This window comes from Malania oleifera, chromosome 7 (assembly GCF_029873635.1).
Source record: "Malania oleifera isolate guangnan ecotype guangnan chromosome 7, ASM2987363v1, whole genome shotgun sequence".
Taxonomy (NCBI): domain Eukaryota; kingdom Viridiplantae; phylum Streptophyta; class Magnoliopsida; order Santalales; family Ximeniaceae; genus Malania; species Malania oleifera.
Window position 1 is genome coordinate 51,379,948 of NC_080423.1, and position 24,427 is coordinate 51,404,374.

At 37.2% G+C, this 24,427-nt stretch overlaps 1 protein-coding gene across 1 annotated transcript in view; it reads right to left on the bottom strand.

Moving 5' to 3' along the window:
* Positions 1-24,427, bottom strand: part of LOC131159914 (probable LRR receptor-like serine/threonine-protein kinase At1g56140) — a 135,881-nt gene that overhangs the window by 21,297 nt on the left and 90,157 nt on the right. The window contains exons 15-16 of the mRNA XM_058115141.1: positions 14,819-14,863; positions 14,579-14,640 (exon numbers count right to left, since the gene is read on the bottom strand). Of these exons, the coding sequence (XP_057971124.1) occupies positions 14,579-14,640; positions 14,819-14,863 (107 nt within the window). The remainder of the gene's footprint in view (positions 1-14,578; positions 14,641-14,818; positions 14,864-24,427) is intronic.

The following is a 24,427-nucleotide window of genomic DNA, read 5'->3' on the forward strand; positions in this document are numbered from 1 at the left end:
TAGCGCCTCTCAGCTTCCTCTCCCAATCTCTATTATCTCCTCGGTCTCTTTACTTTTTCTTCTCAAATTTTCGACGAATTTGCGCCGGATCGGGAAATAGAAGGTGTCATTAGATTCCTGATTCTCCCGCTGACATTTCTACTAGAGCAGATTTGTCATGGGAATGACTTAGGCATTACTCTTGGGGAAACGTAACTGTAGTAACCCGACCCCGAGAAAAAAAAATAATAAAATAAATAAATAAAGAGATATTTTGGAGAAGATTTTTGAAAAGAGATATTTTGAGATATTTATATATAAATATCTTGGAGGAGATATTTATTTAGATTACTTAAAGGCTAAGTTAGGATTTATTCTATAAATTCTCTTATTCTCTCTCTCTCTCTCTCTCTCTCTCTCTCTCTCTCTCTCTCTCTCTTTAAGATCCTTTGCCGTTCGTCATCCATTTCGAAAAACGGAGGGTATTGCGTGGATCAGAAGAGGAAACTTTACACTTTTAGTGGATTGGATCGTTGTTTCGGAGAGTTTCGGGTTTTCCCAAGAATCGAGGTAGGAATTTGATCCTAATTTTGATTGGATATTTGGAGAGCAGTAGAAAACATAGTAAGGTTATGTTCTGTGGTTTTAGGTTTTCGGGATCTCAGGTTGTCGATTTGGACCATTTTCATACGAACTTTCATTTTGAGTATAAGGTAAGGGGAATTTGATTACAACAGCTATTTTGGAAAACTAAACCGCTAAAAAACTAGTTTATGTTATTATCTATAGTTTAACTACTTATTTATGAAATTCTACCGAATAGAAATGCCGGTTTGACTATTTTACGATTTTTGGTAAAAACGAGGATTTCAACATATGATCTCCAAATTTTACAAACATCGTTATTTGTGTTTATACTATAGTAGGAGAGGCTCGATTCCTTTATTTATTCAATTAAACTATGTATATTGAATTTCTATCATTTAGCGGGTTTTTGTATTAAACTTGTGTGATATATGTTGAAATGGAAATGAATATATTTTCTATACTACTGATATAGAATATGGGAACGAAGTTCCAAATTTGTTATACTGATAATGTGAATAAACAGAGGCTGGTGATGCACCAAGCGGCATCAGTAAACAAAGAAGGGTAAACTGAGTGGAAAGACACCGATTTGAACCCAATGCTATTATGTGAATTTGTGAAAAATACTGGAAATGCGCAGGTTATCATATTTGTATAAATTGAATTTATGATACACGGAACCACATCTTGAGAGTCCCGGGAGGGTTGAAAAATACTTTCTTTGCAGGGTGAAATGAAACTACTGTTATATGATACGGCATGATATCGTAGCTAGATGTACACATGCAACCACACGTATTAAACAATGTGGGTACCAAGATGGTCGGCTAGCAGGGTGAAACCATTGGCTGATATTGGGCCAATGGGGGCAGTTGGATCGTATGTAGGTACTCGGTAGTGTCTGCATGAACAGGGCATTAGACGAGTACTAGTGCACAACCCAATCCACGGGGTAAAACTGGTTATAGGGATATTTTTCTTTTGGTCATATGATAAATCATTAAATGGTCGAAAGACAAATGTGGGAATTTTGTAATAGAAATAATGATATACCTGATGCATTACTGTATATTGAAAATATTTGATTTATATTCTAGATGTTGAATGAAAATATGCATGTATGCAGTCACACACTGTTGTAACTCCTTCTTCCTTACTGAGAGGTGTCTCACTCTATCTTACAACCTTTGTTTTCAGGTCCGTCCGTGTGTCGGTCCTAGTAGACAAAGGGACTGGGGAGGTTATTTTGGTTAGCTTACGTAAGAATCTAAATTTTGTACTAAACTTGATGAAAGTCCTTTTTGGAGGGTTGTAATATGTCGATTACTCTAAGTACGAATGTATGTAAATTATGGATGTATTAGTAAACTCTGGTATAAGGCTAGTAGTAATCCCAATGGATGTTTATGTTTTTCCACGACATTTATATCATGATTATGTATGATTTACACCCGTATGTCCCTGTTTAGGGTGGGTTGTTTCCATATCTTGAACAGGTATAGGTATTTGATGTATGTGAGTGACACCTGAGTCTGTGTAAAGGGCCGGGTCATTACAGTTGGTATTAGAGCCCATAGCCAGTCAGAAGTATAATTTGATTCATGCTGCCTGGTTAGGGATATGTGCTAAACTAAGAAGTTGCTAGTTGTTACAGTCTAGAATATACTAAAGTATAGGACATGGATATGACCTTGAGTTTTGTTTTGCATACGTGGAGACGAAAACAATTGGCAGACTTCTGTGTTTTTTTGGATCGTTCGAAGGGTTTAGAAAATCATGGCAATCTATTGATGATGTTGTTTCCAAGTGGAAAGGCAAAACTTGAGTTAGAATGATGATGTTAAATTAATGGAGTACATCGATATTCAGGATGTGGATTTAAGGAACTGAGTCTATAGTATGATAGTGTTAATTGATGCTTAGGCTATTACCTTCTAATGGATTCTCGTAAATATTTTCAGGATAGAATCTAGGGATATCACTTCCAATATAGGTGGTAGTAGTAGTGAGGGTGCCGGCCCCGAGGCTGGTAACGACTCTATTAGTGTGTTACGTGAATTCGCACAGTAGCTTATGACTGAGGTAGTGCGAATGAATAGAGGGTAGGATCGTCCTATGACTGAGTTGGGTTGCTCCATTGAGCAGTTCACCAGATTGAAGCCCTCTGCTTTTGTAGGTGGTACAGATCTAGTTCATGTTGAGAATTGGATCCAAGAGATCGAGAAGATCTTAGGTGTGTTAAATTGCACTGAAAAGCAGAAAGTCACCTTCGCCACGTTTAAGTTGGCAGGGGAGGCTGAGAGATGGTGGGGATCGGTAAAGCAGATGGAGGAGCACCAACCGATACCGATAGTGTTGACATGGGCCCGATTCAAAGAGCTCTTCTTTGAACGTTATTTTTCGGCCACAATTAGAAACGCGAAAATGGAGGAATTTATAAATTTGACGCAGGGTTCACTGACAGTGCAGCAGTACGTTGCCAAGTTCTAGGAGCTGTCTCGATTTGCCCCATTCGTGATTCCTAATGAAGCAAAGAAGGCTTGGAAGTTTCAGAGGGGTCTGAGGAGCGAGATCCGTAAGTAGACGGCAATTCTGCAGTTGCAGGATTTTGCTATGTTGGTTGATAAAACCACGGTAGCAGAGGAGTGTTTACTAGAGGATGCAGAAGTTCAGGTTACGAAGAAGAGGCTAGCGCCTCCTAATTATTCATCTGGGGCAGGACAGAGTAAGTGGAAGAAAAATAGTGGTGGCACGTCCCAGAATACCGCAAGTCTTCCACGTTGCTCTTTATGTGGTAAGAAACACCAGGGGCAGTGTTGGTTGTCTATGGGAGCCTGTATGTGGTGTGGTAAACAAGGACATCAGATGAGAGACTATACAAGGTAGAGGAATGATGGAGTCATGCAGCAGCAATACAGAGGGAATGCTCCGACACAGCGTGGCGGCCAGCAGGGGGGTACTGCCCAGGCTAGGGTATATTCTCTGACTCTTGGTGTCGTTGAGAACGCTGGTGACGTGGTCACAAGTACTATTTATGTGTTTTTTCATGAAGCTGTAGTACTTTTTGATTCTGGAGCTACGCATTCTTTTATTTCTCGTGATTTTGTTAAACTATGTGGTTTGGAGGTGCAACTGTTGGATTATGAACTAGTAGTGACTACGCCGTCTGGGTCTGCAGTCGGGTGTAGTAGGTTAGTCCGTAACTTCCCTGTGGAAATTTAGGGAAGAATACTACCAGTTAACCTAGTGGTTTATGACATGCATAGTTTTGATATCATCCTTGGGATGAACTAGTTGTCGGCCAGTTATGCTAGTATTGATTGCCGCACGGGAGGTGTTGTTTAACCCACTAGGAGAGCAGGACTTCAGATTCCAGGGGTCATGTGTGCGTTCTGCACCATGGATCCTTTCATCTTTACAAGCTAGGAGGCTACTCCTAGATGGCTGCCAAGGGTATTTGGCATTTGTGAAAGATACATCGGTTAAAGAAAATAAGTTGGAAACAATTGTTGTAGTGTGCGAGTTCCCTGACGTGTTTCTAGAGGACTTGCCAGGGTTACCTCCGGATAGGGAAGTGGAATTCACGATAGAGCTAGTTCTAGGTACGGAGCCGATATCGAAAGCTCTGTACCATATGACTCTAGCTAAATTGAAAGAACTGAAGGAACAACTTCAGGAGCGCCTAGATAAGGGGTACATTCGTCCTAATGTTTCTCCTTGGGGAGCGCCCGTTTTGTTTGTTAAGAAGAGGGATGGGTCGATGAGGATGTGCATCGACTACAGAGAACTGAACAAGGTGATGGTAAAGAATAAATATCCGCTACCTCGGATCGATGATCTGTTTGACCAGCTTCAGGGCACACAGATCTACTCTAAGATTGATCTACGATCTGGGTATCACCAGTTGAAGGTGAAAGCGGAAGACATTCCTAAGATGGCGTTTCGAACTCGAAATGACCATTATGAATTTATGGTTATGCCTTTTGGTTTGACTAATGCACCTGTAGCGTTTATGGATTTGATGAACAGGATCTTTCACGAATATTTAGACCAGTTCGTCGTGGTATTTATCGACGACATCCTAGTGTATTCTAGGAACGCTGCAGAGCATGAGGGGCATTTGAAGCTTGTCTTGCAAATTCTTAGGAATAAGAAATTGTATGCTAAATTGAAGAAGTGTGAGTTCTGGCTAAAGCAGATTGCGTTTCTTGGTCATGTCGTGTCCAAGGAAGGTGTATCCATGGACCCAAGTAAAGTTGAAACAGTAGTGGACTGGGCGAGACCAAAGAATGTTCAGGAAGTCAGAAGCTTTTTAGGTTTTGCAGGTTACTACTGTCGTTTTGTTGAAGGGTTTTCCAGTTTAGCAGGTCCTTTGACGCGACTCACAAGAAAGAACGTGAGGTACGTTTGGACTGAGGAGTGTGAGTTGAGTTTCCAGGAGCTGAAACGGTGACTGGTTACTGCTCTAATCCTGACCATTCCTTCAGGGGATGGTGGATTCGTTATTTATAGTGACGCCTCTAAGAAGGGTCTTGGTTGTGTTCTAATGCAGTAGAGCAGAGTAATTGCTTACGCTTCTCGGCAACTTAAAGAGTACGAGAAGAACTACCCGACACATGATATGGAATTAGCAGCGGTATTATTTGCATTAAAAATTTGGAGGCATTACTTGTATGTTGAAAAGTGCGAGATTTTTATTGACCATAAAAGTCTTAAGTACCTTTTCACCCTGAAGGAGCTGAACATGAGACAACGCAAGTGGCCAGAGTTGATTAAAGACTACGACTGTGTTATTAGCTATCACCCAGTAAAGGCTAATGTGGTAGCTAATGCTCTGAGTCGGAAGTCTGTTGATGCGTCTGCTTTAGCGATTAGAGTTCAGCACCAAATTTGTATGGACCTGGAAAGGTTGGGCTTGGAAGTGGTAGAAAGAAATCATCAGGCTGTCCTTGCTAGCTTGGTGGTGCAATCGACCTTACAAGAGATGATCCGTGTAGCGCAAAAAGAGGATCCAGAGTTAGTTGAGGTTATAGAAGGAGTTCGGAATGGTTTAAAGCCAGACTTCAGTATTTCTGGTGATGGGATACTAAGATTCTACAGCAGGGTTTGCATTCCGAATGATGCCGTGATTAAACGGGTTATTCTAGAGGAGGCACATCGTTCGCTCTACACTGTACATCCTGGTAGTACGAAAATGTACCAGGATTTGAGGGAATCTTTCTGGTGGTCTAATATGAAAAAAGAGATCGCCTGATTTGCAGAACAGTGTCTGACATGTCAGCAGATTAAAGCAGAACATTAGAAGCTAGCAGGACCACTTCAACCACTCGAAGTCCCTGAGTGGAAGTGGGAACATGTCTCGATGGATTTTGTGACAGGTTTACCTGCGGCGATGTATGGGTAGAATGCCATATGGGTTATAGTAGATCGGTTGACGAAGACTGCACACTTCATTCTAATCAGAGTCAGCTACTCTCTGAATAGCCTGGCAGAACTTTATGTGCAGGAGGTGGTACGACTCCATGTTGTTCCTATATCTATTGTTTCAAATCAAGATCCGCATTTTACATCTCATTTCTGGAAAAGTTTACAGGATGCCTTGGGATTGTGATTGATGTTCAGTACGTCTTTTCACCCACAGACGGATGGACAGTCAGAGAGAACTATTCAGACATTAGAAGATATGTTGCGGGCTTGTATACTAGATTTTGGTAATAGTTGGATACGATATCTACCACTTGTTGAATTTGCATATAACAACAGTTACCAGGTGAGCATAAAGATGGCACCTTATGAGCCTTTGTACGGTCGTCGGTGTCGATCTCCGTTGTACTGGGATCAGGTAGGTGAGCGGCAGATACTAGGTCCAGAATTAATTCAGCAGACCTCTGCAAAGGTCGCATTGATCAGGGAAAGAATTAAAGCAGCTCAGAGTCGATAGAAGAGTTATGCTGATACTCGTTGGTGAGAGTTGGAATTTGAAGTAGGAGATATGGTATTCTTGAGAATCGCTCCGATGAAAGGGGTGATGAGATTCGGGAAGAAGGGGAAACTAAGTCCTCGATATGTCGGGCCTTTTGAAATCCTTGAAAGGATAGGTTCGGTTGCTTATCGAGTGGCTTTACCTCCAGCATTATCCCGAGTTCATGATGTATTTCACGTGTCTGTACTAAGGAAGTACATACCAGATCCATCGCATGTACTGAGTTACGAACCTCTAGAGATCAGTGATACTTTATCAAATGAAGAGGTACCAATACTGATATTAGATCAAAAAGTTCAGCAGTTACGGACTAGGGAAATACCGCTAGTGAATGTATTATGGCGTAACCATACAGTGGAGGAAGCTTCGTGGGAGTTAGAGTCAAAAATATGCCAGAATTACCCGCAGTTATTTTCGGATGGTACGTAGTTATGTATAGTAGTATAGGTGGTATGGTCTTCAGGAGAGTTTTGTGTGTGTGTGTAATCTTCCGAAGCATCACATTGTAACCACGGTATTCCTCCTCCATAAGCGAGGGTAGATAATAACTTCGGGTCGGAGCTGCTTTGAGGGTGGCTGCCAACTCTTCTGTAGGTCTCCGACATAAGGTAGAGTATGCTTGGTATCAGTTGGTGAATTTCGGGGATGAAATGCTTATAAGGAGGGGAGATTGTAGTAACCCGAACCCGAGAAAAAAATAATAATAATAAAATAAATAAATAAATAAATAAAATTAAAATAAATAAATAAATAAAGAGATATTTTGGAGAAGATATTTTGAAAAGAGATATTTTGAGATAATTATATATAAATATTTTGGAGGAGATATTTATTTAGATTACTTAAGGGCTAACTTAGGATTTATTCTATAAATTCTCTCATTCTCTCTCTCTCTCTCTCTCTAAGATCCTTCGCCGTTTGTCGTCCGTTTCCAAAAACAGAGGGTACTGCGTGGATCAGAAGAAGAAACTCTATACTTTTAGTGGATCAGATCGTCGTTTCGGAGAGTTTCGGATTTTCCCAAGAATCAAGGTAGGAATTTGATCCTAATTTTGATTGGATATTTGGATACCAGTAGAAAACATAGTAAGGTTATGTTCTGTGGTTTTAGGTTTTCAGGATCTCAGGTTGTCGATTTGGATAGTTTTCATACGAACTTTCATTTTGAGTATAAGGTAAGCGGAATTTGATTACAACAGCTATTTTGGAAAACTAAACCGCTAAAAAACTAGTTTATGTTATTATCTATGATTTAACTACTTATTTGTGACATTCTACCAAATAGAAATGCCGGTTTGACGATTTTACGATTTTTGGTAAAAACGAGGATTTCGACATATGATCTCCAAAGTTTACAAACATCGTTATTTGTGTTTATACAATAGTAGGAGTGGCTCGATTCCTTTATTTATTCAGTTAAACTATGTACATTAAATTTCTATCATTTAGAGGGTTTTTGTATTAAACTTGTGTGATATATGTTGAAATGGAAATGAATGTATTTTCTATACTACTGATATAGAATATGGGAACGAAGTTCCAAATTTGTTATACTGATAATGTGAATAAACAGAGGCTGGTGATGCACCAAGCGGCATTAGTAAACAAAGAAGGGTAAACTGAGTGGAAAGACACCGGTTTGAACCCAATGCTATTATGTGAATTTGTGAAAAATACTGGAAATGCGCAGGTTATCATATTTGTATAAATTAAATTTATGACACGAAACCACATCTTGAGAGTCTTAGGAGGGTTGAAAAATACTTCCTTTGCAGGGTGAAATGAAACAACTGTTATATGATACGGCACGATATCGTAGCTAGATGTACACGTGCAACCACACGTATTAAACAATGTGGGTACCAAGATGGTCGGCTAGCAGGGTGAAACCATTGGCTGATATTGGGCCAATGGGGGCAGTCGGATCGTATGTATGTACTCGGAAGTGTCTGCACGAACAGGGCATTAGACGAGTACCAGTGCACAACCCAATCCATGGGGTAAAACTGGTTATAGGGATATTTTGCTGTTGGTCATCTGATAAATCATTAAATGGTCGAAAGACAAATGTGGGAATTTTGTAATATGAATAATGATATACTTGATGCACTACTATATATTGAAAATATTTGATTTATATTCCAGATGTTGAATGAAAATATGCATGTATGCAGTCACGCACTGTTGTAACTCCTTCCTTACTGAGAGGTGTCTCACCCTATCTTATAACCTTTGTTTTCAGGTTTGTCCGTGCGTCGGTCCTAGTAGATAAAGGGACTGGGGAGGTTATTTTGGTTAGCTTACGTAAGCATCTAAATTTTGTACTAAACTTGATGAAAGTCCTTTTTGGAGGGTTGTAATATGACGATTACTCTAAGTCCGAATGTATGTAAATTATAGATGTATTAGTGAACTCTGGTATAAGGCTAGTAGTAATCCCAATAGATGTTTATGTTTTTCCACGACATTTACATCATGATTATGTATGATTTACACCCGTATGTCCCTGTTTAAGGCGGGTTGTTTCCATATCTTGAACAGGTATAGCTATTTGATGTATGTGAGTGACACCTGAGTCCGTGTAAAGGGCCAGGTTGTTACAGTAACTTTTCCCCATTTTTTGAATTTCTTTATAAATATACGTTTAAATCGACGATCAGACACCACCACGGGGTCCTAGTCGTCGTCGTCATTTTGGCGTAGGTAATTTTTCAATTGGAGTTTTCTATGTCCCACTCCAAAGCGAGAGTGGGAGTTTGGGAAATTTGGTAAATTAGTTAAATTTGCGGGTATAATTGTTAATTTGAAAATTATGACCCTATAAAATATTAAAAATAATATTTTATTCAGGATTAATTACATGGAACTAGAATTTTTTATTCAGGATCTGGGTGAGCACCGCAGGTATTTTTCTGGAGTCCCTGTCGGTGTAGTTCGAAAATTCAGGTAAGGGAGAAATTTATATATTAAATCAGGTTTTTCATGAATTAAAAATGACTATGTGTTATTTATGTATATATGTTTTTATGTGGGTTTAAAATGTCAGCCATGAAATTTATGTTTTCTGAACCTAGGATTGTCGATATAGTTGTGTATATGTGAAAGTGAATGAATAGAAGTGAAAAGAATTTTCTGATGAATTAAATAAGAAATGAAATGTATTTTGAGCATGTAAATGTTAAATGTGGGTTGGCTAATTTTATGAGGAATATATATATGAATTTTACTATTAAATTGTGTGGCATGAGATTCTGTGCAAATATATGTTAAATGTATGAGATGCAGGCTAAGTAAGTAAAGCAATGAGAATAAAATATGATACAGACAATGTTGTCTGTGCATGTTAAATGCAACCATGTAAATGTAAGACAGCTGAAAGACAGCCATGTTAGTAGATTCTAGCGCATTTCTATATGGACTAACTATAGAAGATTCTAGTGCATTTCTATGAGGACTAACAAATGATGGCTAAAGAGCAACTGTAGTACGAAGAAATGAAATAAAAATGTTATGCAATGAAATGACAATGCAATGAAATGAAATGTGAAACGTGAATGATACAAATGGGAAAGAGTCACTTAAAGTGAAACACAATGAAATGTTAAGTTATGAACATGAAAAGATATGAATGAATGAATAATGATAGAAAGAATAGTGTATTATGATATTAGACATATTTACGTACGTAGAACATGTTATGATTGGGCGAGGCGTACCTTTCGTCTGAGGGCTTGCCGAGTAAGGCCAGTGCACTAGTAGGTATAGATATGGCAGTAGCCGCATAACGTACTAGGGCAGAGGGAACCTACTTGTATGAGCAGGTAGATTTCTCTATCCTTAGGGTCTTTGTCGGTAAACTATTGTTGAACTGTGTGAGTACGAGATTAATCTTACACTTGAGGGCTTACTGAGTAAGGTGAGTGCTCTGGTATGTTTTAATTGTGACCTTAGGGTTACCTAAGTACTAGAGTAGAAGGGTGCTACTTGTATGGGCGGGTAATCACCCCTATCCTTGGGTAATCTCGTGGGTTAAATATTTGCATGTGATTGTTTAGGTTCAGAAAAAGATTTCAATGTTATATGATGATTTGAAAATGAAATAAAAATTATATCTTTTTACCTCATGTTGGCCACACGCTGTTTTAATATATTGTTTCTTCCCTTATTGAGATGTGTCTCACCCGAATATGATTATTTCTTTTTCAGGACATCCTTGATGTCAGGCTTAGAGAGCTCGAGGGTTTTTAGCCTTCTGAGGATTGTATAAAGAGAAAGGGTATATTTTCATATACTTTGGGGGAATGTAAATATTTATGTTTTAAGTTTTTATGTTTTAAGCCAATTGAGAACGGAATGGTTGTGAAAATACTGAAATGCTTTTGGAGATGTATGTATATATGGAAATCTAGGTGTTGGATGGATATTTTGGATTATAGATAGAAATTAGTAAACTCTGGTATATTGTTATATGGAGATTATGATTATGTTTTCCGCTATGTATGTTATGTTAATTATGGATTATCAGGATTTTATCAGGTATAACGCGCCAGAACCGGGTTTAAGGGTTCGGGGCATTACAACTGTGGTGTGTTCCTAAAATGTAGTATTTTAGACCCCCATTTACCTTTGTTTTGTTCTCATTTATCTTGTAAATACCATTTCTTATCATAGTTCGGAGTTATGCAAGGTTTGTTCATGTTTTAGGAAAAAACAAACTAAAATAGAGGAGTTAAGCAATATGGGAAGCCGAGGGAGTAATTGGGAAGCACAAAGCTCAAATTAGATGCTTAACCAAGCCCCTAAAGCCTGAAGTAATCAAAGGAAACAAGACATGGTTCGACCATGTGGTGCGACCATCCAACACAGGGTGTGACCAGGTCACAGAAGATGACCCCAAGGTTCAGACTGAAAGAGAAATGTTGCAAGGTTCGACCAAGTGCTCGACCAAGTGACCCTAAGGGGCGACTAGTTCGAGAACCTGAGACTAAATAAGCCAAAAATACCAAAAGTCTCAACCAACAACTCGACCAGGAGACCTTAGGGGGCGACCAGGTCAAGATCCTATAGAATTACTGATGCTGAGACCCTACAAATCTCGACCATCGGCGCGACCAGGAAAATCTATAGGCGCGACCAGGTCGAGAATGCCTAAAGTTTGAATCCAAGAATTTCCATGAGCCTCGACTAGGGCACGACCAAGGGAAGATATGGGTGCAACTTGGTCACTAGACGCGAACCGCTTTGTGAGATTTTCTGCAGAACTTTCTTGTTTTGAATTCAAGCCTTCATAAACCCTTTTGAGTATAAAAGTTAGCTTCGTCTATGTGTCTAAGATTTCCCTTTGGCCTCTCTTTGGTTAGTGACAGACCTAGAGAGTCTTTGGGTGCCATTTAGAGTAGGATTTATTGCTTAGATTTCAATTCTTGTACTATTTATATGGTTGGATTCGTCAAAGGCCTATGCCAACCTTCGAGTTCCTTGTTGGTTGTAATCTTGATTGCTGGTGACAAGCCATTGAGTTGCAATTGAGTCCATTTTTACATGCTTTCTTTACTCTACTTTCATTTAAATACATGCACTTTAAATTCCATGTATTTACTTTCCATGCAAGTTTACATCTTTGATTGTGATGAGACCCTAGGGTAAAGGATAGTCTAGCTAAGGATTTAGTCACCTATAGTTCTCGTGATTGTTGAATAGGGTATACCCCTGGTTCCTGATTGTGCTTTGGACGATTCGTGCATCTTCGCTACCCTATGTCATCGAATGGTTCACTTAATTGTTAGCCTAGTATGGATAGCTAACTGGACATAGCTAGCGCACACGACAGTCTAGGCTTGATTCATAATTTGAGACCTGCTTTGTAGGAGTAGTATTAATATAAATTTACATGCTTTCGTAGTTGTTAGAAAAAACACTTTCAAAATCTCTCCTTTTTCCCTTTTTTCGAAAAGTGTAGTAAATTAGGCTAGAAGTGGTGAACAACTGCACTTGAGTCCCTGAGGATTGACACTCGACTTACTCACTGTTCCACAAAAATCGGGTTAGTTAGGTTATAAATTTTATCTTTGGTAGTTAAGGACCCAAGTCTTGGCGAACCTATCATTTTAGGCCTCCACTTATCTTTGTTTTGTTCTCATCTATCTTGTAAATACCCTTTCTTATCATAGTTCGGAGTTATGCAAGCTTTCTTCAAACCGGAGAGTTAAGTAGTACGAGAAGCCAAAGGAGTAATTGGGAAGCACAAAGTTCAAATCAGATGCTCAATCAAGCCCTTAAAGCCTCAAGTAATCAAAGGAAACATGGCATGGTTCGACCATGTGGTGCAACCAGCCAATACAGGGTGCGACCATGTCACAGAAGAAGACCCTAAGGTTCAGACTAGAAGAGAAATGATGTAAGGTTCGACCAAGTGCTCGACCAAGTGACCATGAGGGGCGACTAGGTCGAGAAACTAAGACTGACTGAACCAAAAATACCAAGAGTCTCGACCAACAACTCGACAAGGAGACCTTAAGGGGCAACCATGTCGAGATCCTGAAGAATTACTTAAGCTGAAATCTTGCAAGTCTCAACCATCGGCGTGACCAAGAAGATCTACAGGCGCGACTAGGTCGAGAATGCCTGAAGTTTGAATCCGAGAATTCCCATGAGCCTTGACCTGGGTGCAACCAGGGGAAGATATGGGTGCAACCTAGTCACCAGACACGAACTACTTTGCAAGATTTTCTGCAGAGCTTTCCTATTTTGAATTCAAACCTTTGTAAACCCTTTTGGGTATAAAAGCTAGATTCGTCTATGTGTCTAGGGTTCCCCTTTGGCCACTCTTTGGTTAGTGATAGACCTAGAGAGTCTTTGGGTGCCATTTATAATAGGATTTACTACTTTGATTTCAATTCTTGCACTTGTTATGTGTTTGGATTTGTCGAAGGCCTGTGACAACCTTTGAGTTCTTTGCGCTGCCGCGTAGATAGTTGGATTTTGTTTGTAATCTTGATTTCTAGTGACAAGCTATTGAGTTGCAATCGAATCCCTTTTTACATACTTTCTTTACTCTGCTTTCATTTAAATACATGCACTTTAAATTCCATGTCTTTACTTTCCATGCAAGTTTACATCTTTGATTGTGATGAGACCCTAGGGTAAAGGATAGCCTAGCTAGGGATTCAGTCACCTATATGTAATAGCCTACGGTTCATGTACGGGGTGTTCTCGTGTTCATTGGATAAGATATACTCTAGTTCTCGATCGTGCTCCGGACGATTGGTGCACCTTTGCTACCCTATGTCATTGAATGGTTCACTTAACCGTTAGCCTAGTACGGATAGCTAACCAGACATAGCTAGCGCACACGACAGTTTAGACTTGATTCATAATAAAAAGCAATAACAAAGGTTCCACTTCATTTATAGAAGAAAAAAGCGGGTCAAATATGTTATTCAGCTAAAACTCAAGAGCTTTGAAGAACAAGATCGGCCCAATACAATCAATGTGGTGGATACTTCCCCATTGAGATACTACTATGTAGAAGAATAAGGGAAGTACTTTATAGGAGTGAGGAATAAATAAAAAACAGGAGAATGCTAAAACAAAAATAAAAACAAAAGAAAAAAAAATAACAAAAACAAAGCAAAACAGAAAAAAGAAGCCAAAAAAAATAGTGATGGAAGTCCATTACACAAACATTGGATTTTTATTGCATAGCTCGTGACTTGAAAACCTTCTTGTTTTAGTTTTTTTTTCTTAATTATATATTTTTATTTGAGGAGGACTTCCTGCCCTCTGATGTATTGCATTATCCTTTTCTAATATGATTTCCAAAAAATTATATAGTAAAGCAAGCTCTGATATGCAGGATAACCATATTGGATTTTTAGCCCAATTCAGCGCAACTATCTTCGGAAATCATCAATCGTGGAAGACAAATTGAGAAAGCAGAGCTAAGAATGAATAAATACAAAGACTTATGGAGGTGGCAATACGTCTTTTGATGCATTGGATGACAGAAAAACAGGTATAGATTCTTACAGCGAGGTTTGTTCCTATTGCATGGAAAGTTTCTCTGAAGACAAGTCAATTCTGCAAATGAACTGCAAAAATAAAGAATAATTGAATGACTACTGTCTACTGCTTAGGCACACTAGAGAATACAAAACAAGAACGTATAAAAATCTACGCAAAAAAAAAAAAGAACAGCAGTATATATGCCTTGATTTTTGCTTTCCAGACATCCGACCAACTTTCTGGAGCAAAAAACAATCAACTGACCTTATGTTTGAGCTATCAAATGTGAAGTTGTTGGCAACTAAATTCCTGCACACATGATTGCATGATTAATCTCATGTTAACACATGACAGAACTGAATTAATTGCAAAAGGAAGCAGCTGAAATAAATTTGACAATACAAATTTCACAGAATAATAATGGCTACTCTAGAACTATTAACATGGCCGCGGAAGCTTGAGCAGCTACGTAATCCCATTTCGAACTGCCAGCAGAAAATTGGGGTTGTTAAATTCGAGCACATTTTTGGAGACGGAAATTGTGTAGCCAGGGGCAAATAGAAATGTCTCCGTCTCTGGCACCGATCTAATCAGCTCGAACAGCATTAGGGTTTCTATTTCTCAGCCATACACTTTTGGCAAAAATCATTTAATACTCTTGTATCTTTAGGCATTTATTATACTTTTTTCTCACATCAAAGATAATTTATTCTCATTTATTTCAAAAGTCCTTTTGAGAGAATCTTTACCAGCTCTTTTGAGCTTCATTCATATCTTTTGAGAGTGCATTAGAAAGGTTTATTCATTATATTCATTAGCTCATAAAGGATCATTCATTGTACACAAATCTTATTTCCATTCGGTATTTTGTGGTTCGGGTTTGAACTGTGCCAAGCGAGGGCATATCACTTGGAGAGGTGTCTCCACCTAAAAGGAGGGGTTGTAACGCGTATCTCCGCCCAAATGAAGGAGTGTTGTCCTTGGTTGAAGGAGTCGATAGTGGAAATCCTCAAACGATAGTCTTGAGGCAAGGATGTAGGTGAGAATTGCCGAACCTTGTAAATCTCGGTGTTGTCTTCTCTAACCCTTCTCTCATTTGAATTTCCGCACTTGTATGTTTTAATATTTATAGCATTTGAGATTGATTGAGAAACCCTAAACTTGAGATTGTGTTTGTTTGAAAAAAATAGGTAAAATAGTCCCCCCCCCCCCTCTCTTGGGATTTCACCAAAACTAACAATTGACATTAAAACCTTGTTACAAAAAGCTTAAACGCATTTGTATAAAGATCACATGGCTCAACTTCACACCCTCCAATCTTCTGTGGTGTTAACTATATGTTTTGGAAGCAAAGAATGAGAATTTTTCTTCAAAACATGGATTGGAGAGTGTGGTGAGTTGTTGTTAAGGGAGAGTATATACCTGTAAAAACTATTAAAAATAAAAGTGTTTCTAAAACCGTATGTTGTGTTGTTAAGCATTCACTAGAGATAACTTTGCAATCCTTACATTATAAATAATCTACCCTCCTAGTTAAGTAAAAACCTATTTGACTCTTATTTTGTCTACTCTTAAAGATTATTAAGTATTCTTCTCTCTTATTAGAACAAGTATTCATTATAATAAGATCATATGACATGATGAAGTCTAAGATCATATCATTAGATTTGTTTTTATCCCCATATCAAGTCCTCCATGTATCCTCTCATGATCTTGATTATCTTTTCTAATGGATCCATTCAAATAAGCTCTTATGAATATTTTCTCAATCCTTAATACCCATGCACAATACTATCCTTATATTTTCAAAATTCTCTCCTAATATTTTCTACTAAGCCTATTTAAGGAGCATAAGCACTAGTGACATTTATTATCTCTAGGCCTTAGACCATCTCGATTTTTATGATTTTATCTGCTACTATTTTAACATCTACAACACTATCTTTTAAGTCTTTGTCTACAATGATTTATCTAGAGTGCCATAGTTTGAACCTCGATTCTTCAATTTCTCTAGTTTTGAATAGAAATTGATAAATCTACTTTAGGAGTTCACAAAATTGTTTTGCTTGGAATTATAATAAGTTCCCCTAAGCTTTAGAGACATTTAAGTAGGTAGAATGTTGTTTGGTTTGAAAAATATAGGAGCAACCTACCAACTAGCCATGAACTAATTTTTCATGATATGATCAACCAATTCATGGAGGTATATATTGATGTCGTGACAAAGGTCATTTCTCCTGAAAGTCATTTTGCAGATCTTTGGAGAGTATTGATAGGAGTGCAAAAACATCAGTTAAAAATGTACCTTTTGAATTGTGCCTTTAGAGTTCTAGGTTGTAATATTGGATTTTATTGTTCATGAGAGAGGCATTGACATCAATGGAAGCAAGGTCAAAGTAGTAATACAAGTTAAACCACCAAAAGAAAAAGAAAAAAAAAAAAAGCATTCTTACAATGATTCCCCATCTAGGTTAATTTCTTGTGATGATGCATCTCTAATAGAAAAAGGTGAATGAAGAAATTCTCTTCACTATTGAAGCTGAATTAGGAAAGTGAATTAATTTGGCAAAAGAAGCATTAAAGCACATTTGATTGGATGAAGGAATACTTATCTAGGTATCCACTTATGTTAAAACCTCTAAATCTTTAAAGGTTTTTGCTACTCTACTTCCTAATATCTAAAAATTCAATTGGAGTATTTTTAGAACAAGAAAACAATGAAGCCAATTGTGTGGATTATGTTTGGAGCTATGAAGCCTACAAGAAACATGAGCTTATCTGGAAATATATGAGTGGTTGAGTTCCATCTTATAGTTAAGCCTTGGTCATTCATGGGTTGGGCCATGGATGTGATTGGAAAGATTTATCCATCATCCGTAAAGTAGCATGCAATAGTTGTTATAGCCAAAAACTACTTCAAAAAGTAGATTAACACTGTCCTTATGAAGTTGTGATATGGTTTCTCAAGGACCATATCATTTATAAATTGAAAAATTATGATCAACTAAGCCTCTATTTTCAAAGGGATTTGCTAATAAGTATGGCTTTAGGCTAATACACTTGACCCTATGTTATGCTTTGGCTAATGGATAGGTTGAAGCCACCAATGAGACACCAAAGGATAATATGGAAGAGGATGTGCGATGTTCAAAGTACTATGTGCATACAAAACAATATGGAGGACAACAGTTGGTACAACTACCTTTCCATTTAACCTTCATCATAATGTCACGCTCCCATCGGAAGTCATTGTGTGGTCCTTAAGAAGGGCTAATAAGATCAACCTTGACTTTAACCTCTATAACCAAGCTAAAAGGCTCTAATAGGAACATATTAATAACACTCATCTGAACCACCACTAAAAAAAATAGTGTCAAGTGCATATACAACAAGTACGTTAAGGCTAAAGATTTCAAGTAGGGTGAGTTGACCTACTAAGTAATTCTTATCATAAGTTAGAAAAGTCCAATTTAAAGTAAATAGTGCTCCAAATGAGAGGGACTATATGTGATTACTAGACAATTAAGAGGAGGAGTGATTTAAATAATGTGGATGGGAACTCTCAAACTTGAGATGCTTAACAATTTTACAATGTTCCTTTTGAGATTGGAACAATTGGAGATGATGACATTTGCTTGCATTACCATCTCAAAAAACTGAGCTTAAATCTAAGATGGCCCATTAAGATATATTGATGATTTGCTTTGTCCCATCATAAAGACTAACTTTAGCCAGAAGAGGGCCAATTAACGATTTTCACTAGACACTAATAAAATGGGAAAAGATAGTTGAATGGATAACACATAAAATTGGTAAAAATGTGTCAATATTGGATGGCTAAGTGAGTAGCAATACTCCTCAATGAATGGGAATGCGAATTCCTTTCATCACCTTTATAATTAGTTTAACTGAGCTAAGTGTAGGATCAATTAAGCCATCACTAATACTATAAATGGAAGTGAATAAAGTGGCAACTTCATTAAAGAAATTGTCCATCTCATTCAATCACTCCTATATGAAGTAAGTAACACTCGAAGTTTAAGAATCCAAGGTTGCACAAAGTACTTGGGCAACTATGGTAATCAGAGTTTGGGGTCTAGGGTTGCAATTTGGTTTGTAAGATGGTAGAAATGTGTAGTTGGGAACGAACTTGGGTTCACTCTGGACTTAACTTCATGATGAAGCTTCCAGTGAGTGTTAAATGGGGAACTGTCAAAATGACCTTCATATCATGGAAGTCACAGGGATTTAACCTATTGGCCTAACAAAGCTTAGAATCATATTTTGATGATAACAAATCAAAGGAACTAAACATATTTGGTTAAGTAAAGTTTCAAGTGACTCAAGTGTTTTTAGATCAAATCAAGTGACTCGAGTGATCAATATCAAGTGGTTGACAAGATTGTTAAAAGCTCGAACTTAATGTTACAAGATCTTATGAAGTTTAAAGTCTATTGAAGCTTAAAGTCAAGTCCAATATAAAGAATCAAAGCAAATACATTAAGACATTGAAGAGCAAAGCAAATACATGAAAACTTCGAGCTTAGAAAGTTATAGTCTTGAAAGAGTCTCATGTAAGTATTTCAAATGATTTCAATATAGATGCATGAAGCTCTTAGGAATCATTATTGACTTAGAGACCAATTTTTGAAAACCTATGAAAAATATTTTCAAAAGTCTTGATTCAATATGAAAAATATAAAAGCTAAAGAGTTTTCGGAAATAAAGTTTTTAAAAGCATATGTTTTGCATGATCAGGCGACTGATGCTTAATGATCAGGCAACTGACATTTTATGCTGATAAAAATTAAACAGACAGCATTGGATCAATTGACTGACTTCGTATGATTAGGCGACTGACCTCATTTTGTGTTTCAAAATACGCTAAAATTTAAAGGCACTGGCGACTGACCTTTGAGATCAGGCGACCAACCTTCGTGATTTTAAATTTATATATAATAGTGAGGGAAAGTTTCCAAATTTGATTGCTTGGCCCCCAAACTTTGAGAAAACTTAGGAAATACTCCAAGTAACTTGGGCAACACGAAAAATTAAATTTTAACTCTATAAATACATGTTATTCACATGAATTAAAAAACAACTAGCAAACACAAACAAAATACAAATTCAAGAGTCTATGGCTGAAATTTTTTGAACTTATTGTTGTGCTATTGCTGACAAAGCCAAGGTTTTTCTAATCTATTTACACTGAGAAATTCAATTCAAAATCAGAAATATTGTAACAATCATCTGAGTTTCATCTTTCTATATTGATTTTGATTGAAGTATATTGTGATTTTCAATTGTACCAATCTGCTCTTGTTGAGAGTGTTGCTTGTACAAAAATTATTTCTCTTATTATTATTTTTTTACGGTTCAGGATTGTTGAATCGTTGGACTAGCAAGAAGGGGTATTCTTGTTAGAGAAAGATTTTCTTTGACGGTTCAGGGAATTGAATCGTTGCCTAGTGAGAGGGGATTTTTATTAGAGATGGAACTCCACCCGAGAAGGAGAGAGGTTGTAACTTTGGCCTCATAAAGAAAGTTGGAATCCTAATAGCGGTTGCTTAGGGCAAGGACGTAGGCTTCAAGACGAACCTTGTAAAAATACGGTCTATAGCTCGTCTCCCTACTCTCTTTAATTTACTGCAAATATATTAACTACATGTATATTTAATTAATTGCTGAGAGGTGATTGTTCATTGGGAATTGCTAGAACACTAATCAAAAGAACCATATTGATTGGTTGATTGAGTTTTTGATAAAGCTTTGAAATCTGAATTGTTGAATGCACAACTGAGATAAATCTTGAGTGATTGAATTAGTTATTCAAAAAGAAACACTTAAGATTGAATCATTGAAATCATATATTAAAGCTATTATTGTTCATGGCTGAGGAGAATTATTGATTTTGGAATTTGGTTATAAATTGAAGCATTAGAATAAAATTCTGAAGTACTGAATGTTAAAGCTGAGATTAATCTTGAGAAAAGTTTAACTTCATTATGATTTGAAAAGAAAAGTTGATTTGAATTATTATAAGTTGAATAGCACAAGTCAAAGTTATTGTGCTGATATTCATTATTTTGGTAAAGGAAAGTTGTAAGCTTGATTTTTTTTATCATCTAAAAATTTTCTTGATATTATCATTATTCATTGATTCTGAGAATTTAATTAAGATGGTTGTTAACATAAAAGATTGAACTTGGAAAGATTGTTGGTTAAAGTTCAAAGGATTATTGATCATTGTGTTTGTGTGACTGCTAAAAAGAAAGTTGGCTGGGGTTAACACTTAACTAAAAGAACTTGTAAAACAAAGAGTTTTCAAAGAAAATTTTAAAAACCCAATTTACCCCACCTCTTGGGAGTACGCCTTACTTTTCATAACCTTATATGATTATATGCTTCTTGGTCTAATGTGGGATATAAAGTACAAGAGTTCAAAACAAGTCTTCCTCATTAGGCACACTAATGGAGGGAGTAGTGATTGAACCTACATTAACCTTCTAACAAAAGAACTATCTAGGTTGATTAAGTCATGTGCTTGTTGGATGGCTTCTTTTGTTGTCAAGTAGTCAAAGGATCCTCAAGAGTGGAAAACATCTTGGCTTTGATTGTAATGGTTTATCTAGCCTCGAGATTGGCTTAGGAACCTATTCAAGTGGTAGTATTAGCTACACCTTCGAATTTAACCATTGTTGGGGCATCTAGCCTCAAGAATGGCTTAGGAGCTTGCTCAAGTGGTACGATTAGCGACACCTTCGAATTTAACCATTGTTGGGGCATCTAGCCTCAAGAATGGCTTAGGAGCCTGCTCAAGTGGTAGTATTAGCTACGCCTTCGAATTTAACCATAGTTGGGGCATGTTGAGGTGATTGAGGATTGAACATTTCTAATCCACATCCAAATGGGGGTGCTTGGTCATGACATAAATGTTTTTATCTTCTTCTTCTTTTTAAGTCAACCATCATCAACTACAACTAGATCTTCTTCTTAGCCACATAGAGTTTGGTGGCAAAGGCATTAGCCTGAATAAAGGTTGAGGTAGACTTGTCACTTACTATTAATTTGGAAAGGCTTGTTGAGGAAAAGGTTTGAACATGCAGTGGATGTATATATCCTGATGGTTAATCCTAAGTGAGTCGACATAGTAATGAATACAAGTAGGAAGTTAATGGAAAGGAACCCATTTTTAGTGGAAAATTGGTAGGCAAATGAACAAAGGGATATATGCCTTGAAGTGTGGCATTGTGGGTGAGACCTTTTTGGTGGATGCAATATTGAGAAGTAAATGTGAAGGGAAGTTAAATGCTTGACAATGGAGGTGTAACAAAACAGTGGTTGACCTCACTTAATTAATGTGAATAATCTTATTACTTCTTAAGGAAGTGCATGTTGCTATAAGATATTAGAGGAAATTATTTTGGCTTGATAAATTGCCACGTGTCAAGAAGGAAATAATAAATACAAGGAGGGGACTACATCTCCAATATTAAAGGGGTTTTCTCTTTAATTAAAACTAAATAGATTGAAAAGCAAATATCATATCCTATGTTGTGCCGGCCACCCCACTTGTGCCAAACACCAATACTACAACTAATGTTGTTGAATATATAAAAACTAAAGTAATGTAAAAACTAATAATAAAAAATAGTAAAAAGAGCAAGACAAGAATTTAACAAGGTTTGGTATAGAATTACCTACGTCCTTGGGCGCCGACGATCAATCCACTACTTTTTGACAAAGTACAACGTTGAGGCGTGTTTTACAAATGAAGTGTTGAACTCTTTATATAACTTCAACTTCAAGTCCAAAAAACACTTCTCACCAATGTGGGACAAACAAAGAAAAAAATTCAAAGCAACTTTTCTACCAATGTGGGACAAAAAACAACAAATCTCCACCTTGACAATGAGTTCAACAAATTTTTCAGTCACCAACATTATCTGGAGTTCCACATCATCGACACCTTCCAAAAAATATTCAGACTTGCAGGATATTGATCAAGTCTAAACAATATTTGAACTTGATTGTTGTCACAATCTTGGTCAACATATCTGCGGAATTTTCAGTTGTACCAATCTTCTAAAGAAGTATCTTGCCTTCATCAATAATATCCCGCATAAAATGAAATCGAACATCGATGTGCTTCATTCGTGCATGGTAGACTTGGTTCTTTTCCAAATGAATAGCACTCTAGCTCTCAAAGAACACAACAATGTGCTTCTAAACAACTCTCAAAATTTTAAGTAAACCATGCAACCAAATAACTTCATTAATAGCCTCTAAAGCTGCCATGTACTCTGCTTCTGTTGTAGACAAGACAATGGTAGACTGTAAGGTAGACCTCCAACTCATAGGACAATTAGCAAATGTAAAAACATATTCCGTAGTTGATTGATGTTTATCCAAATCACGTTGAAAATCAGAATCCACATATCCAACAACCCGTTGTTCAATAGTATTATTTTTCTATAATACTATACGAACTTCAATCGTATTCATAATATATCTCAAAATCCATTTCACAGCTTGCCAATGTCCCTTACCTAGATCATTTTTTTTGTTTTTAAACACCAAATACGGTATCCTTTGACTCCTACATTTATCCCCAAGAATATTGCTTTCTTGGCTCTTGGATCCAACTTAGATTCTTTAACATAATAATAAATCATAGTACTGAATACATGTAAAGAATCATAATCACTAGCAGGCTTTCCAGACCATATCTCATAGGGTGTTTTTCCTCTATTGCAGATGATGGTAGACGGTTAATGATATTACACGCATATCTAACAGCCTCAACCCAAAACCTTTTTTCCAACCCAACATTAGACAACATATATCGAACTTTTTCCAGCAAAGTACAATTCATGTGCTCTCCTACCCCATTCTACTGTGGTTTATCTCTAACTGTGAAGTGTTGAACAATACCTTCATCTTGACATACCTTTATAAATGGGTCACTCCTGTATTTGCCACCATTATCTGATTTGAGTCGTTTAATCTTTCTGCCAGTTTGAGTTTCAATTAATTTTTTCCACTTAAGGAAAATATCACACTTCATTTTTATGCTTCATAGAATAAACCTAAACTCTTATGGAAAAATCATCAAAATAAGTGACAAAATAATGCATACCACCCGATGAAACCGTTTTTGTGGCCCCCCCATATATCTGTATGGATGTAGTCTAAAATAGCTTCAATCTGGTGGATTGCAGTGCCAAATTTCACTCTAATATGTTTTCCCAGAATACAATGCTCACAAAATTCAAGTTTGCACACTTTTGCACCCTTCAACAATCCCCGCTTAGCTAATTGTTACAAAGATTTTTCTCTTGGATGTGCCAATCGTATATGTCATAACCTGGTTGTATCTAAGCTACATTTTTCTAAAAAACAATAGCTGCTGAGCCAATAATTGTACTACTTTGTAAATAATACAAGTTATTTTTCCTTATTCCTTTCATCGCCACCAGCGCACTTGTGTTAGGTGGTCTTGGGCCTTCTCAACCTCAAAAGTTAGCTCATGGGGTGAGGCTTTCTCTTACACTTAATAACTGACAACCAACCCCTTCCATAACTGATGTGGGCCAGGATAACCTCAACAATCTCCCCTCACACATCGAGTTCCAAATCGGAGGTCCCACATACCCAGCATCTCGAGGACAATGTCGAACGATGGCTTTGATACCAATTGTTGTGCCGGGCACCCCACTTGTGTCAAACACCAATACTACGACTAATGTTATTGAATATATAAAAACTAAAGCAATGCAGAAACCAATAATACAAAATAGTAAAAAGAATAAGACAAGACTTTAATGAAATTCGATATAGAATTACCTACGTCCTCGGGCGCCAACGATCAAT